The 18,699-nt window shown below is 42.6% G+C and overlaps 1 protein-coding gene across 2 annotated transcripts; it reads right to left on the reverse strand.

Moving 5' to 3' along the window:
- Nucleotides 1–18,141, reverse strand: LOC143296057 (lysophosphatidylserine lipase ABHD12-like). Of its 2 annotated transcripts, none has more exons than XM_076607807.1 (12): nt 17,985–18,141; nt 17,115–17,230; nt 15,889–15,991; nt 12,188–12,307; nt 11,357–11,433; nt 9,810–9,939; nt 8,043–8,080; nt 6,971–7,050; nt 5,805–5,887; nt 3,516–3,594; nt 1,677–1,804; nt 1–611 (listed from the first exon to the last, which is right to left on the reverse strand). In XM_076607807.1, the coding sequence occupies exons 1-12, from the start codon at nt 18,005–18,007 to the stop codon at nt 569–571; spliced, it is 1,020 nt and encodes a 339-aa protein (XP_076463922.1). In that variant the 5' UTR covers nt 18,008–18,141; the 3' UTR covers nt 1–568. The 2 variants fall into 2 exon arrangements, with proteins under 2 accessions (XP_076463922.1, XP_076463921.1); XM_076607806.1 differs by having other exon boundaries at nt 17,115–17,242.
- Between the last annotated feature and the right edge of the window lie 558 nt (nt 18,142–18,699).

The raw sequence follows: 18,699 nt of genomic DNA on the forward strand, positions 1-18,699 counted from the left end.
CTTTTTTTAAACTCACTCAGAGTTGGAATGTTAAACAGACTGAATAGCAGCAAATTTCAAATTGTCGATTCAAAGAAACTTCAACTGCACATGCTCACAAAACATTCACACATCTATCAAATGCACTCGTACAAGCTAACACAAGGAATCGCTTAAAAATGTACCTGCACTGAGAAAGAAAACGAGATGGCATGGCCACATGACAAGATCTGTGACAGGCACTCCGTGACCCTCGAGGGGAAAAGGAAACAAGGCAGACGGCAAAAGAAGTGGGCAGACAACATCACAACATCATTGAGTGAACAGAAAGAGGAGCTTTGCCAGAACACAGGGGGCCCTATCCCACGACCGCCAGAAACTGAGAATGCTGGTGATGCATTCAGCGGTGCTGTGCCTCCACGACCAGACAAGGTTACAGGACCAGTGACAGTGACTCACACAAACACATGAAGGAACAGGCGGCTGATTGTGTCACACATCCCATCACCATGCTCTCTCTCTATCTCTCTCTCTTCTCTCTTGTCACACAGTTTACTACATGATGCTGCCTTCTTCATGGTCTGATCCATCAACTTGCTTCCGTTTTCTGGGATGAATCTTGCACAAACTGCCTGAAAACAAGCCAAACATAATGCATGACAGAGGTTTTTGACAGTCATTAAAAATGACAAAAAACAACAACAACAAAACAACAACAACAACGACAAAAAAAACAAAAAAACAACAAAACCCAGAGAGCGAGCAAAAGGGAGAGAGTATTGCACAGATCCCAGAGCAGTGCAGAACAAGAGAGGCAAGGCCTTCAAGACTCACTTGTGATAAATTAAGTCCCCTAGCATTAATTACAGAGTAATTTCCCTTTTCTACTACCGGCACCAAAACGTTTGCAAAATAAATACAAATTCCATGCTTAGCAAAAGAAGTTCCTGTTTGAACAAAACATGATAATAATGACTCCTCTTGTTGTTGTGTCAGAATAAGAGGTCAAAGTGCCAAGTTTAGAGAATACAAAAAATATAAATATAACAGTAAATGCAGTTTGCATATAATTAGGCTTCTTTTTTTTAATTTTTTTGTGCCCATCCCAGAGGTGCAATATTGTTTTAAACAAGATGACTGGAAAGAACTGAATTTTTCCTATTTTTATGCCAAATTTGGTGTCAACTGACAAAGTATTTGCAGAGAAAATGTCAATGTTAAAGTTTACCACGGACACACAGACACAAGGACACACACACACACACACACAGACAACCGAACACCGGGTTAAAACATAGACTCACTTTGTTTACACAGGTGAGTCAACAATGTTCTTCAATCTCCCCTGTGAACAAAGTGAAACTGTTTGCTCTGTCTTGCAGACAATATAAGTGCTAAAATTTCTCTCTCTCTCTCTCTCTCTCTCACACACACACACAAACACAAAGAAGTGCCCCTTTCTCTCTCTCTCTCTCTCTCTCTCACACACACACATAAGTGCCCCTTTTTCTCTCTCTCTCTCTCTCACACACACACATAAGTGCCCCTTTTTCTCTCTCTCTCTCACACACACACAGAGAGAAGTTTCCCTTTTTCTCTCGAACATGCACACACACACAGAAAAGCCCCTTTGTCTCACACACATCTCTCTCTCTCTCTCTCTCACACACACACAGTGATGTGAAGGTGTCCCTTACCTGACAACAGAACCCAGGTCAGGGGCCTGACTGATGCTGTTGTGGCCGTAGCCCTTGTCTGCAGGGAACACATGCATCGTCACCCTGGGCTGGTCCTTCCGAAGGGCCGACACCACTGACTGGAACAGCTGACCATCCCAATACACACCGTCAGCTGTCTTGTCAGCATGCATCGCACGCACATACACACACACACACCAACCATGCCATGTCTCACCACACACACACACACACGTGGTATAATACACACCACACACATGCACCCACATATATCACCCCCATGCACATCACACCACACTAAACACACATACACACACCATGCCACATCACCATACACACACATCACATATACATACTACACACATGCACCCACATTCACCACCCTCCACACACATCACACCACACTAAACAAACATGCCACACATACACACACATCATGCCACATCACCATACACACACACATCACATGTACATACCACCCACATGCACCCACATTCATCACACCCCCTCACATCACACTAAACACACGCCACACATACACACACATGCCACATCACCATACACACATCACATATATATCACATATATGCACCCACATTCAACATCCCCCACACACAGCACACCACACTAAACATAAACACCATGCCACATCACCATACACACATCACATATACATACCACACACATGCACCCACACAACATACACACCACACATACACTCATAACCCATGCCACATCACCCCACACACACATCACACATACACCACACACGCATGCACCCACATACACTACCCCCCCCCCCCCGCCCACACACACACACAACACTACATACACAACAAACCACAAACACATCAAACCACACCACACACACAAACATCACACACACACACACCAACAATGCCACATCTAACCACAGACACATGCACCCAAATAATCACACCACACACACATCACACCACACTGCACACACATCACATCACACCATACACACCCACCACACCACACCACACCACACACATACGCCAACACACCACACCACACTGTACACACACACATCAACATACCAAACCACACTGACATACACAACGATCCATTTCACACTTCAAATACAAAATTGTCATATTTTCACCCCAAACACAGCGTTTCATTGTCCTTTACATTTCAAAGGGTCTCTGGTGAGTTTCTTTCCAGGCAAAGCATTTATACCCCTGCTTTGATCTGCAGAAAAGTCGAGACCAGGGTTACTTTCAAAACATTTTTTACATAGAAATTTGACCAAATTGTATGCAAAAAACATGTTCAGGTTCTGAAACGGAAGCAATACTAGCAAGGGAAGTTGATCTACTGTCACCAAAGTGAGTACACTAAGAGCAAATAATATGACTGCACACACACTCCGAAATGGATTGTCAACCGATTTAGAACTGCACAGACACTTCGAAAAGGATGTGTCAACCGGAATATAACTGCCCACACACTCCAAAATGGATGTGTCAACCAGAATACAACTGCACACGCACTTCAAAATGGATGTGTCAACCAGAATATGACTTCTCACACACTCTTAAATTGATGTGTCAACTGGAATATGACTACACACACACTCCAAAATGGATGTGTCAACCGGAATATGACCTCTCACACACTCCGAAATGGATGTGTCAACCAGAATATGACTACACACGCACTCCGAAATTGATGTGTCAACCAGAATATGACTACACACACACTCCGAAATGGATGTGTCAACCGGAATATGACTGCACACGCACTCTAAAATGGATGTGTCAGCCAGATTACAACTGCATAAACACTTTCAAATTAGATGTGTCTACCTACCTTGCGGCTCAGGTCTATGGGAACAGTTCTGTCATCCTCTGCATGCAGCAGTAATGTGGGACACGTCACATGAACCAGGCTGTAACAGTATGTACAGCACATGAACCACACCGTAACAGTATATACAGCGCATGAATCACACTGTAACGGTAGGTACATCACATGAACCACACTGTAACAGTGCATATAGCACATGAATGACACTGCAACAGTATGTACATCACATGAATCACACTGTAACGGTATGTACATCACATGAACCACACCGTAACAGTATATACAGCACATGAATCACACTGTAACAGTATGTACAGCACATGAACCACACTGTAACAGTGTGTACAGCACATGAACCACACTGTAACGGTAGGTACATCACATGAACCACACTGTAACAGTATGTACAGCACATGAACCACACTGTAACAGTGTGTACAGCACATGAACCACACTGTAACAGTATGTACATCACATGAACCACACTGTAACAGTATGCACAGCACATGAATCACACTGTAACGGTATTTAGAGCACATGAATCACACTGTAACAGTATGTACAACACATGAATCACACTGTAACAGTATGTACAGCACATGAATCACACTGTAACAGTATGTACAACACATGAATCACATTGTAACAGTATGTACAGCCATGAATCACACTGTACCAGTACATAAAGCACATGAACCACACTGTAACAGTATGTACAGCACATGAACCACACTGTAACAGTATGTACAGCACATGAACCACACTGTAACAGTATGTACAGCACATGAATGACATTGTAACAGTATGTACAGCACATGTATCACACTGTAACAGTATGTACAGCACATGTATCACACTGTAACAGTATGTACAGCACATGTATCACACTGTAACAGTATGTACAGCATATGAAGCACACTGTAACAGTATGTACAGCACATGTATCACAATGTAACAGTATGTACAGCACATGTATCACACTGTAACAGTATGTACAGCACATGAATCACACTGTAACAGTATGTACAAGCATGTGAATTACACTGTAGCAGTATTTACAAGCACATGAATTGCACTGTGACAACCATGGTCTATAACCATGAATCAAGATATCATGACTTATAATGCAAATAAATGATGTGCATCATTGCATGATCAAAGTATCAATGATGCATTACATTCAAGATCCAGTTTGTCATAGTTACCTACATGAGCTGAGCCATAACCACAATATGTATTAGTCAAGCTCTAGCCTCAAATCATAATCAGTATGAATAAAATGTGAATAAAGTAATGTATATGATGTGTACCATACATAAACGAGTTATAACACTGACATCTGACAAACTGTAACTGCCTGGCATAATACACCAGAATCAAGGTGTGGTATATGATGTGTACCATACATAAATGAGTTGTAACACTGATCTATGGCAGACTGTAACAACCTGGTGTAACACACCAGAATCAAGCTGTAACAACAGTGCTGAACATCAAATCAAGGTGTATGAATGCAACAAAATCTTTTGCAGATCTGACTGCCTTCACACCTTGTGTTGATCAGAATATCAATGTTTTACCTTTGCTGGTTGTCAACTAGAACAACTGTGATGAATGAAAACTAAGCAGTAACACTTGTATCATTCATACTGCTTCAGTCACTGGTACTCTACTACTCTGAATCCAGGACCATCATTAAGGCCAAGCTGCAGAACAAGTGGAAGCAGCAGCATCCATGCCACAACAGAGCAGACCCATACTACCGGCTGACTCGTCGAGAGCAGGTAGCCATTTTCAGGCTCAGGACAGGCCACAACTGCCTGAAACACCACCTATACACGAAACTCCATATCGGTGACACAGAGCAGTGCCCCTGCAGAACAGGCAGCCAGACAACAGAACATCTGCTGCAGTCCTGCCCGCTCCACCAAGCGCTCCGAGAAAAAACCTGGCCCGACCCAATCCCAGCGGCCCGGAAGCTCTACGGAGGACTGAAGGACCTGCAACGTACTGCCACCTTTGTCGAGGAGATGGGGGAATCCATCTGATAAATGATGAACGGGACAACAACTGGTACTCTGATGTTAACGAGGAACGAAATAGCAAGAACTACAGTTTTGATTCCATCTGTACTCACTGACGGATTCATAAAAACAAAACAAAACAAAAAACCCCTTATAATATTGACATTTATGTGTCAAACACATTATTAGAGTTACTATTGTTTAGCTAAAAAAAAAACACACACAAAAAAACAGACCCTTCTACCCATGATACAGTCCACACACTTACTGCTGGTCAGATGTGAAAAAGACAGACTCGTGCTTCAAGGCGTCTTGGAAAATGCGCATCAGGAAGGGAAAAGGACGGTATGGCTGAAAAAAAAAAGAAAAGAAAAAAAGACGGAGACAGGGAGAGAAATCTGGAATAAGTCAATCAAATCAACAGATGCACGGTCAGTGGAAAAGTCTGGAACAATAAATACTACATCTGATCTCCCAAGCTTTTTCCACAGAGGTTAGAATATAGTAACGCTGCAATTTCAAAAGAACATTTCATTTCTATATACATATTACAAAAAACAAACAAAAAAACCCCAAAGCGCTACACACACAAACAGAACAGCAAAACATGATCAGAAAATTTCATGAGAGAACCCCTTTATCATCTCTTTTTTCACAATTTCAAATCTCCAAGACCTCCCTTACACAGCAAGACTACTGTTACATGAATTCAATTTAAATGTGGCATGCACAGTGCCAGCTAAAAGATGGTAATGAATCATTTTAAACCTTCAACATGGTTTACAGCTGTCTGTGCTCCATAAATAGCTATGATAATGCAGACAATAAGTACATGACTCAACAGATTCACAAACACACACTCAACACATGCGCATGCACACACACACACACACGCACACACGCACATATTTTTTCTACATACATCCACCATTTATACACATATTACACCCCCCACACCGTCTCATACTCATAGGCACACACACACATACACACATACAGACACGCACTCAGACACAAACACACCCTCCCCACACAGTACAACGCACAGATGACCAACAGGTGAGGGGGGAGAATCTATAATTTAATATCGCTGGTTTGTTGTTGTTTTTTCTGTTGGTTTGCACTGAAGACATGCTGTGGTAGTATACTCTGAAGAATATGTTTGGTACAATCATGTTCCATATTACTTTTTTTTTTATCATTTAATATTGTTCCAACCACAACATTCACACACGCTATGCACACACACACACACAAACACACTACACACAAACACACTGCACACAAACGCACACACACATTGTATGTATGTCTTGTGTCATACCTTAAGGTTTTGTGACGAATAAAATGCATTTTGTTTTATTCTGTTCTTTTCACACACACACACACACACACACACACATGCACACACTCACACTGTTCCATTAAACTCACCATCGAAAGTGGAACAGCTTCAACCAGATCATGAATATTGTTGAATGCAGCTTCTAAAACAATGCCATCAGGTGCTTCATCTGTGTACACACACACACACACACACACACACACAAACATGCACACACACACACACATACACACACACGCACACACACACATGCAAACACACACACACACACACAAACACACACACACCCTATATAAAACAAATCAAATGCACACTCACACACACACTGTCACACATACATGCACGGTGTATAAACACACGAAGGAAGATGATCAGCACAATTTTTCAGCATCAGTAAAGGAGAAACTTCAAGGAGAACACAACACACAACACTATTCTTTCAGACTGTCCCCTTGAACACAGCACATTCAAAATCAGACTTGTAAAATGTGCTGCACTCATTTCCCCCGCTGTCCCCTTGCAGGTAACTGATTTCAGGTCACACCTGTAATGTACAGAGACCCATCTTTTCCCCTGTCCCTTATGAACATGATCCACTTTCAGATCGGGTCAGATCCGTAAAATAGGAAGGGCGTGCAGCCCGCTTTTGTCGTGGAATTTTCGGCGCTCAAAGAGCGAGAAGCAGGTCATATGACGATCTGCGCAGCCCAACACCAATCTCTGGGTGTGCACTGCTGTTGCTTGGACAACTTTTCGGCAGAGATTTTATAAATGGAACAGTTCAAATACGTAATGTCAGATACATGACAAGAAACACGCTCAAAGGAAACACAGAAGACTAAAGCAAATAATGGGTGTAATTATAAAAACAAATATATCTTGTAAATTTGCAAAAGAGTCACCGAAAATGTTCAAAATCCTTTCATCACAACAGCAATTTCAACAGCGAAATTTTAGCCTTTTAGCGCATGCCTACGCAGTTCACGCTATAAAAAAAGACCGGGAACCCTGACGAAAATCTGACATTAATGGGCCTGCACACCCTCCCTAACACAGATCGTTTTTCTTCTTCACTGTCCCCCACGAACATGATCCACTTTGAGATCAGGTCCGTAGAATGCCAACTGATTTTCTTTCCCACAAATCTCCATGTCCACTCACTGTTAGAAGACAGGACCCTGGCTACATGTGTCGCCACCCTGCACACACACACACCGCAACAATCTTCACCACAATCCTCACAAAAACAATCCTCACTACAATCCTCACCAAAAACAATTGTAACAAACCTCACCAAAACAATCCTCACTACAATACTCTTCACTGCAACCATTCTCACCAAAAACTTCACCAAAACAATCCTCACTACAGCCAACCTCACGACAATAACCACAACGAAATCCTTCACACCATTTCAACCCACCCTGTGCCCCTTCACACCCACCCTGTGCCCCTTCACACCCACCTTGTGTTCAAAGAGTGCCCATTCACACCCACCTTGTGCCCATAGAGTGCCCCTTCACACCCACCCTGTGCCCCTTCACACCCACACTGTGTCCATAGAGTGCCCACTCACACCCACCCTGTGCCTATAAAGTGCCCCTTCACACCCATGCTGTGCCCATTGACACCCACCCTGTGCCCATAGAGTGCCCCTTCACACCCACCCTGTGCCCATAGAGTGCCCCTTCACACCCACCCTGTGCCCTTAGAGTGCCCCTTCACACCCACCCTGTGCCCACTGAGTGCCCCTTCACACCCACCCTGTGCCCACTGAGTGCCCCTTCACACCCACCCTGTGCCCACTGAGTGCCCCTTCACACCCACCCTGTGCCCACTGAGTGCCCCTTCACACCCACCCTGTGCCCAAAGAGTGCCCCTTCACACCCACCCTGTGCCCACTGAGTGCCCACTCACACCAACTCTGTGCACACAGTGCCCCATTCACACCCACACTGTGCACACAGTACCCAATTCACATCCAACCTGTGCCCATAGAGTGCCCAATTCACATCCACCCTGTGCCCATAGTGCCCCTTCACACCCACCCTGTGCCCCTTCACCCACACCCACTCTGTGCCCCCTTCACGGGCACACCCACCATGTGCCCCCTTCACACCCACCCTGTGCCCATAGAGTGCCCCATTTACACCCACCCTGTGCCCACTGAGTGCCCCTTCACACCCACCCTGTGCCCATAGAGTGCCCCTTCACACCCACCCTGTGCCCCTTCACCCACACCCACCCTGTGCCCCCTTCACGGGCACACCCACCCTGTGCCCCCTTCACACCCACCCTGTGCCCATAGAGTGCCCCATTCACACCCACCCTGTGCCCACTGAGTGCCCCTTCACACCCACCCTGTGCCCATAGAGTGCCCCTTCACACCAACCCTGTCCCTTCACACCCACCCTGTGCCCATAGAGTGCCCCATTCACACCCACCCTGTGCCCACTGAGTGCCCAATTCTCACCCACCCTGTGCCCATAGAGTGCCCCATTCACACCCACCCTGTGCCCACTGAGTGCCCCTTCACACCCACCCTGTGCCCATAGAGTGCCCAATTCTCACCCACCCTGTGCCCATAGAGTGCCCCTTCGCACCCACCCTGTGCCCCTTCACATCCACCCTGTGCCCATTCACACCCACCCTGTGCCCCTTCACACCCACCCTGTGCCCATAGAGTGCCACTTTACACCCACCCTGTGCCCATAGAGTGCCCAATTCTCACCGACACTGTGCCCATAGAGTGCCCAATTCTCACCCACCCTGTGCCCATAGAGTGCCCAATTCTCACCCACCCTGTGCCCATAGAGTGCCCCTTCACACCCACCCTGTGCCCCTTCACATCCACCCTGTGCCCATTCACACCCACCCTGTGCCCCTTCACACCCACCCTGTGCCCATAAAGTGCCACTTTACACCCACCCTGTGCCCAGGGAGTGTCCCCACAGGAAGACGGGGGAGGCCCCGGCGCGCTGCTTCACCCAGCGGAACACGGTGACTGTGTCCTCCACCATCCTGGCCTCACTCATCTCCCCGGAGGAGTCTGCAAACCCTGCAACGACCATCACTTCCTGCATCAATCATGCTAATGATACTACTACCACTACTACTAACAATAATGATTTGTTTTCATACAGCACTATGGCACAAGCTGAAGCGAGCTCTAAGCGCTTTACCAATCCAGTTCATAACTGAATAAACATCTTACAATGAAACAGAAGTGTATAAAGAAAATATATAATTCATAAAAAAACCCACATTTAATGATTCTATAAAAGCACAATCATCTGCAAGACCAACAAATATATACCCCCTTGCATTCCATCAGACATAACAAAAACCTAACTAAAAGTTAAAAGGTGTATACATGTATCTAGGAAGCATGGTTATAATTCATTTTCAAGGTTTCTATGAAATAACAAAGAATATAGGACACCAGGGAAAATGACTCCTTATTGTGCATTTGCTTGTTTGCTTGATTAAGCGTTTTTTGTCTGTTTTTTTTTTTTTTTTTTACATCAACCTTTTGCTTGTGTGATGTGTGTGAAAGAGACATGTGTAATGCTTCAATACCCCCAGTGAATACATCTTGCCTTGCCTTGCCTAAAATTTGCATGCTCTCACCCCTGTACAAGCACAGATGATATAACATTAACAGCAGTAGTGCTTTCACAGTTTCAATAAACCCTGAAGAGCTATAAATACAATTATATAAAATTGGTGTGTATGCATGTTCGTCTTTGAAGTACACATCACAATAACATAATAATAGCGCATTCATACAATGCTTACAAACCTTTCAAAAAAACTTTAAAATAACATTTTAGTCAGGCAAAAAAAACCACACCAGAACACATACACAGACACTCACAAACATGTGTGAAAGAAACAAATGTGAAGCCATAGAACATACGTATGGAATGGAGCGACTTGATTATGTATAGACTCTGAAAAAGAATATTTTTTGATTTGTTTTGTGTGTGAAGGACTGTGTCAGATCGAAAACAAAAACAGCCAACTCCAAGCCTGACAGCCAAAAGACCACAAGTCTTCCACCATGTATCCCCTGCCCCCAAAAATGCGGAGAGACCTTGAAGGGACATATCTGCCCAAAAGGTAAGAAATATACTGAGGTGCAATTACAGAAATTTAACGCAATCAGAAAAATTATGTTCGTTTGTTTATATATTTATAGTCTGTTCATCTAAGATGATGATATTAGACTGAAAATAAATGATATTATTATTATTATTTGGATTATTATTATTTGCACTATTATCATTTCATCATAATGATGATTGCAGAAACATCAGATTTTGTACTTAATTCTCTCCCAAACAGGAAGCCAGTGCATTTATCCAAAAAGGTGTACAATGCTATGATATACGTATCTTAAAAATAAGAAATTTGAACATCATCAGCATCACACGTCTCTTTACGCCCAGTGACAACAAACAACAGTTATTTACCTCTGTAGTCAAAGGTGATGACATGCCACCCCTGTCCCCTCAATGCTGTGTAGAGGCGCACTCTGGTGAACTGGGCTCTGCAGACAGACACACACGCATAACTTTAAAAATGAAATAGTGATTAATAAACTGTTGGTGTTGTTTTTAAAAACAACCTATGCTTACTTTGTCTGGGCAGGCTTTCAAATGGTTTTACCTGGACAGGCTTTAATCTTAAAAGGACAGACTTTGAAAGGTTATCACAGAACAAACTCTGAAAACATTTTACCAGGATATGCTGAAAACATTTTAGCATGAGAGACTTTGAAAAGATTTTACCAGGAAAGACTTTGAAACAAAAACAAAAAAAAATCCAGGACAAAGATTTATCCAAAATAGACTTTGAAAACATTTCACCTGGGCAGACTTTGTAAAGTTTTTTAAAATCTTTTTTTTACCGAGATGGACTTTGAAAAGATTTTACCAGGAAAGACTTCGAAAGATTTTTTACTGGTACAGACTTTGTAAAGATTTTATCAGGACAGATTCTGTAAAGATTTTATCAAGACCAAGACTTTGCAAAGATTTTACCAGGACAGACCTTGAAAAGATTTTACCAGGACAGATCTTGAAAAGATTTTACATGGACAGACCTTGGAAAGATTTTACCGGAAAAACTTCAAAAAGATTTTACCCGGAGAGGAAAACCATCTGCCACTACTGTTAATGAAGAAAGGAGGGGGTACGGGTGTTAGCAGAGAAAAAAACAGACAGTCCCAACACCTGACAGGCAGCTGCGGTCTCTCACAACCAGACACTCCAATTCACAAGCAGCAGACAAAACTTCCTCACCTGGTTCCCCCGCTGCCATGAGCGTAGATGAACACTGGGGTCCCTGACGCCAAGCGTACTTCAAACTCTGTATCCGGCACTGGACCCTCCTCCTCAACAGCAGACTCTGGCAAAATGTGCCTGAAAGAAGTGATTTTAGTTTAATGATCTTCTTCTTCTTCTTCTTCGTTCGTGGGCTGCAACTCCCACGTCCACTCGTATGTACACAAGTGGGCTTTTACATGTATGACCATTTTTACCCTGCCAAGTATGCAGCTATACTCCGTTTTCGGGGGTTATTTAATGGTGAATAAGAAAAAATTTGAAATGTATCTTTTTTTTTTTTAGAGAGATGAGTATATATCATCAATTTCTTTAGCAACAACGGGTCAGATGTTTCTGCAGTCTTTGTTTCATTCATTCAGCTGCTTGCAGAAACTGATGGTGTTTGTCAAAAGCTTGAAGCTGAAGCATCTGACAGGGATCACAGTGGTAGAGACAAAACATTGAAGATAAAGATGCAAAAAAAATGTGTTTGAATATTGAACACTGGAACACTGCAATTATCGAAGAGGAGCGGGTCTGATTCACCTATTCCTGCTGCACCTATGATCTCTTGAGAGTTTGACTCTTTGTCCTGTTACACCTACCTGCTTTTCCCTGTTTCAACTGGTCAGCCCCTCTCTCTCTCGAAGAAACACCAACAACAAGCACACACACACACACACACACACACACACACACACACACACACACACACACACACACACAATCCATACATGGTCAAGTCCAAAAGCTCCTAATTATCACACCTTAGAGCTGCAAGCACAAAGAGTACAGTGAACAATGTGATTAATTGAAATCACACAAATACATTGAGATAATTCGCTTTAAAAAAGGTTAAGAGGGGAGGTAACCTATTTCCAGGAGGTTATCAGACGTAGCTACTTTCGTTTTTTCCGCATAGGCGGGGTAGTTGTTTGCACAGGACAGGAATAAGACTCCCTGCCGGAGATCTGCACTAGAGGGTCACGGTAAAGTATGTGTAGTATAAAAAAGTTAGCAAGTAATTTTTTTATGACTCTTAATATGTGCATCTCCCCTTCTCCACACCCCCCATCCATCATCCCCTACCCTCACATCCGTAGTCTCAAACCTGGATCAATCTGACAATTGGCAACTGATACCTCCATACCAATGTAAAAGAAAACAATACAATAAACACATTTTTTTTAAAAAGGTAAATCAGTCTAAAACCAGTCACAAATTGAAATATCATCTAACTAGCAAACACCAGTGGGTACATTGGAAAATGATAATTTAAGCCTGTTTGTGTTGAAAGAAGGCATTCTAAAATGTCAATCATAGGGCTGCAGATCAAACTGCAATGAAATAATATGGTCGAGCTAGGATATAATACAACCCGATTATAAAAAAAAAAATTCTAATCGCGGAAACTGTTTAGTTGGTTAGGTGTTTTTTTTTCTTCCCAGTAATTCTAGAACAGACTCTCACAATCCTAAACATGAAAAAAAAAAAAAAAATCAATGTTTCTTGTCTAAATTAAATGCTGAGGATGTGAAACCAGCATGTATGTATAAACCAGAAACAGTGGACACTTTCAAAATGGATTTATATATATATATATATATATATATATATATAGATATATAGATATATATATATACATACATGGGTTATTACAATTTACTATTTGAAACATTCAGCTAAGAGCAACTGAAATCTTTTTGAGTATACAGGTGAACTGGGAATATGCATATCAGGACCACCAAATTCTAGTGATACGGAATAGGTGGAAGGTGAATTGGTAGAAGTCATAAGGGATAGGTGAATTGGGATGACATTGTCAAAACATGCTGCTCACCAATACCAGCCAGTGTTGTTAAGACAAAACTCATAGGGCGAGACATCTCAGTTTCAGTCGGATTTAGTTCTCTTCAAACTGAGATGCGTTGTGATTTCACAGATCAACAAGAAAAGAAAAGAAAAGAAACCTCAGTTTTGATGCAATGTCTTGTCATAATTCGTCATGCTTGCTTCTTTAGTTGGACCAACATGAAATTTCCTATCTAAAATTACGTTTAAATAACATACCGTGACCCAACTAGTGCAGACTCCTGTCCTGTGCAAACTACTATCCCCCTATGCGGAGAAAACGAAAGTACTACGGCCGATAACTTCCCGGAAGTAGGTAGCCTCCACTTTGTCCGCCTGGCTAGTGCCCTCTTTTGACGGCAGGCATCATGACTCCTGTTCCTGTGCTCTCCATATAGCTAAGTTTTTTAATTTTAAATTTTAATCGCGCTAAAATTAAGGCGCAATTGCAATCGCATGTTTTGATGGATGATACATATACATACACATACATACATACATATTAAACTGATAGCTTTTGTTCATTTTTTCCTTTTCTCTGGCGCAACAATTGCCCCAGGGTGTCTTGTGGCATCTGATCTAGGAATGTTTTATGACTGTATAAATTGTCTAGGTTCAGTGTTGCTGCATGCATTCCTGAGTGTAACAGGTGGTGGTTTCTGTCTGGGTTTACTATTGCTCTACTGTGAGTTGCAGTGTTAAATTTTTCCGTTCTTTACTTCATAGCCCTGCATTCTTACCCACAACATCCATCCGCATGTCTGTCTGTCTGTCTCTCTCGATATATATATATATATATATATATATACATATATGTAGGTATGTGTGTGTGTATGAGTGTGTGTGTCTGTGTCTGTGTGTGTGTCAATGTGTGTGTGTGTGTGTCTGTGTATTTGTGTGTCTTTGTGTGCGTGCGTGTGTGTGTGTGTGTATCAAATTATAACAATTTCAATAGTAAAGCACTTAGAGCAAGTCATCTGATTATGTGCTATATAAATAAACTTAGTAGTAGCAGTTGCAGTAGTAGTAGCTTATTGTCTCATCTGAAAGACTTTTACCCAGACTACCACTCAAGATCTAGTGAAGGGGGATGGAGGGGGGGTAAAAATTCCTTGTCCATATATAGGAATCGAACCCATGGACACTCCCTAATCAGGGTGCATTACCACTAGGCCACCGCTCCACCAGTAGTGCCCTGAGGAGAGCAGCTCTGACGCTGCATCTCCACTGCTGCATCCATGATCGATTGACTGACAGAGCACCCGTCGTCAGTCAGAGACCAAGCACTAGCACTTTACAAACAACAGAACCATTTGCATAAGAGCCGGGTAACAGCTACCTGTCTATGCCCATCATTCTTCTTCTTCTTCTGCGTTCGTGGGCTGCAACTCCCACGTTCACTCATATGTACACGAGTGGGCTTTTACATGTATAACCGTTTTCACCCTGCCATGTGGGCAACCATACTCTGCTTTCGGGGGGTGTGCGTGCTGGGTATGTTCTTGTGTTTCCATAACCCACCGAACGCTGACATGGATTACAAGATACTTAACATACGTATTTGATCTTCTGCTTACGTATACACACGAAGGGGGTTCAGGCCCTAGCAGGTCTGCACATACGTTGACCTGGGAGATTGGAAAAATTTCCACCCTTTACCCACCAGGTGCCGTCACTGAGATTCGAACCCCGGACCCTCAGATAAAGTCTAACGCTTTAACTACTCAGCTATTGCGCCCGTCGCTCATCATTCATTTTCTGTGTCAGTCACACACGCACACACACACACCCTTACCACCCCAGCCCTGAAGTGAGGGGGAACTCACCACAGTCCCAGGGTATCTCCTGTAGGAGTGGTCAGGTCCACATGTCTCGCTGCCCTCAACCCTGCCGAGGACGGGTCCCTCAGGTTGCCAAAGTGGAACGGCACTGACACACACATGGATACATCATTATCATAATGATTATGTCACACATGTGGCATGGCAATGACATGCAACACACACACACACACACACACTGAAGAAGCCCTGACACTCATACAAGCCAGCTAACTTATGTGACCTGTATGTGAAGCCCTGCAAATGTCTCTGGTGCCTGATCTAAAAGGGAGGAGAGGGTAGTGGTGATTATCTGCTGTGCAGACCCGCCTAAACCCCTAAATAACCTCCAGCAGTAGTATCCCAATTTTCAGTTATACAATAGATGTTTTCAACCACATAAATGTGCATGTTGGTATTTCCACAAATCGACTCTTCTGTCTGTGAACATTCCAGTTTGATTTTCTTTTTTGTCCACTTTAGTTTAACTGTTTCGGTTTCTTTGACACTTTTTCTGCACAAGTGAAAACACTTTGGTACTGGCCTCATGTGACTGACAGTCTTGTGAGTCCCACAAGTGGGCAATAACACATAATAAAAATGACCAAATTTTAAAAATTATTGTCTGGATCTCGATGATAGCACCACAGCAATATTTCAAATACTAATTAGCATGCCTGTTATTTGTGTTATAGTGTTTGTGTGTGTGTGTGTGTGTGTGTGTGTGAGTGAGTGAGTGAGTGAGTGAGTGAGTGAGTGAGTGAGTGAGTGAGTGAGTGTGTGTGTGTGTGTGTGTGTGTGTGTGTGTGTGTGTGTGTGTGTGACAGAAAATGTTTTCATGTTCTCCTCTATTTTCACTAATTCCAGATTACAGGAAATGATCTCTCATTTAGATTAAGCCTTGTTTCTGGAGTCTTTGCAAATCCCCTGGCAGATAAACAAGGAGACACAAGGAAAATTTACAGTTAACCTGATTTGTATTTCATATTATTTCTGATCAACAACAACAGTAACATTACAACACAAAACCAGAAAAATGTATTAGTTTGAAATAAAACAGACCTGTACACACAGAACCAAAGTGAAGAGTGTGGATGGTGATGGTGCTGTCTTGTGATGAAGTGTCAGGATTTCAAACAATATGTTGGGCTTTTGTATAAAACACAAATAAGTACAAAGAAACTAACAGGAGTACAATATCATGAAAGTACTTCACAATCTCTGTAACTTACATGAGTAAGAGAAGGTGACGTAGGCGACCAGAGCAGGGAAGATGAGAGCCATGGCAGGAATGATGCCATAGATAAGGATGACTGTGTAGCATATACATCGCCGCCAGCGCTTGCTTCTGTCACACATACTGTCCATGTGTTTGTCATTAGTATTACTGAATTCACTAATGTTTAACCATGTCATGCCAGCCTAATAGCCATAAACTAACTGCAAAATAGTCATCTGCACTGAACCGTGTCAAATTTTCAAGGAGCTTTGTGTTCGTATCACATCACTGGATAAAAATCACAACTGCTATCTTGTGCAATACTATTTCTTTACAGCTGCATCACTTCCAAATAAAACTTAATTTGTTGAAATTAAAAGTACTTTATTTCAAAAATCAATTCTGTGAAAATTCATCAATCTTGTCAACCCATCAATCTCCCCCGACACCCCACTTCCCTGAATGAGTGGATCTAACTGATGTGACAAGTTTCACAGTTCAGCTTCCAGTTTTGTTCTCCATTGCTATTGTTTGCAATTACTGAAATCAACACTACTCAGTCTACTTCACATGGAACTAAACATGCTTGAAACCCATACATGAAAAGATGAAAAAATCAGCGATCCATGATAAAGATTGAATGTTTTAAAAGTGGGTGCATACATCTTTATAGAAATAATAATAAAAATGAAAAAAACTATTAAAATCTATTGTAGTGCGTATTTCCATACTGTCAGGTATGAGGTTTTTCTTGTTCGAAGACACACGTAAAAAATGTTCTCCCATGAAGTTTGAGATTATTTTCAAAACAACCTGCATTGAATCAGTTCTGAGTGCGACAAGGAAATGAGGCAAAATAAAATATCACAATTGCAAACCTTACTTTCTAAGTGTTCGTCTTGGCATCTGCCTGGATTAAGCTACCTCCAGCCTGGAAACTGTAGTGTTTTACACGTCTGTTGGGCCAAAATTTAAGACAAAATCTGCTGACGTGGGTTTGGCTTGTTTTGCTTCGTCCGGGGTTGAAGTGGTCAGTTTCACTTTTTGCATTGACACAGAATGATTTCCCTTGTTTCATCAAGCACCCGCAAAAGTGCTACCATGACAGGTCTGTCCCAGGTAGATTTTGCAATACGTTAAAATTGTCCGGGCAGAAATTATACATTGGCAAATTATAAACTGTTGGCCTATGTGCGCGCGCGCGCGCACACACACACACACACACACACACACACACACACACACACACACACACACACACACACACACACATATCCATATATGGCCATCTCTCGATTAATATATATATATATCTTTACATATATACTTAGTCGTAAACAAGTGCGCCATGTCTGTCTTCTTGTGTCTTTACGGTCCGTCTCTATTTCTCTGCCGTTGTTCATATCCGTCTCTTTGTTTTTGTCTGTACTACTCGCACATTGGTTTTTCTCTGTCCCTCCCCCCACCCAGAAACCCCTCCCCCACCCCACCCCGCTATCCCTTTCTCTCACTCACACACACACATGATGGTGATGAAATGGACACTTATATATAGTGCCTACCCTCGCTCAGAGACTAAGCTCAAAGAGCTTTACAAA

The sequence above is a fragment of the Babylonia areolata genome, chromosome 21 (assembly GCF_041734735.1).
Source record: "Babylonia areolata isolate BAREFJ2019XMU chromosome 21, ASM4173473v1, whole genome shotgun sequence".
Lineage (NCBI taxonomy): Eukaryota > Metazoa > Mollusca > Gastropoda > Neogastropoda > Buccinidae > Babylonia > Babylonia areolata.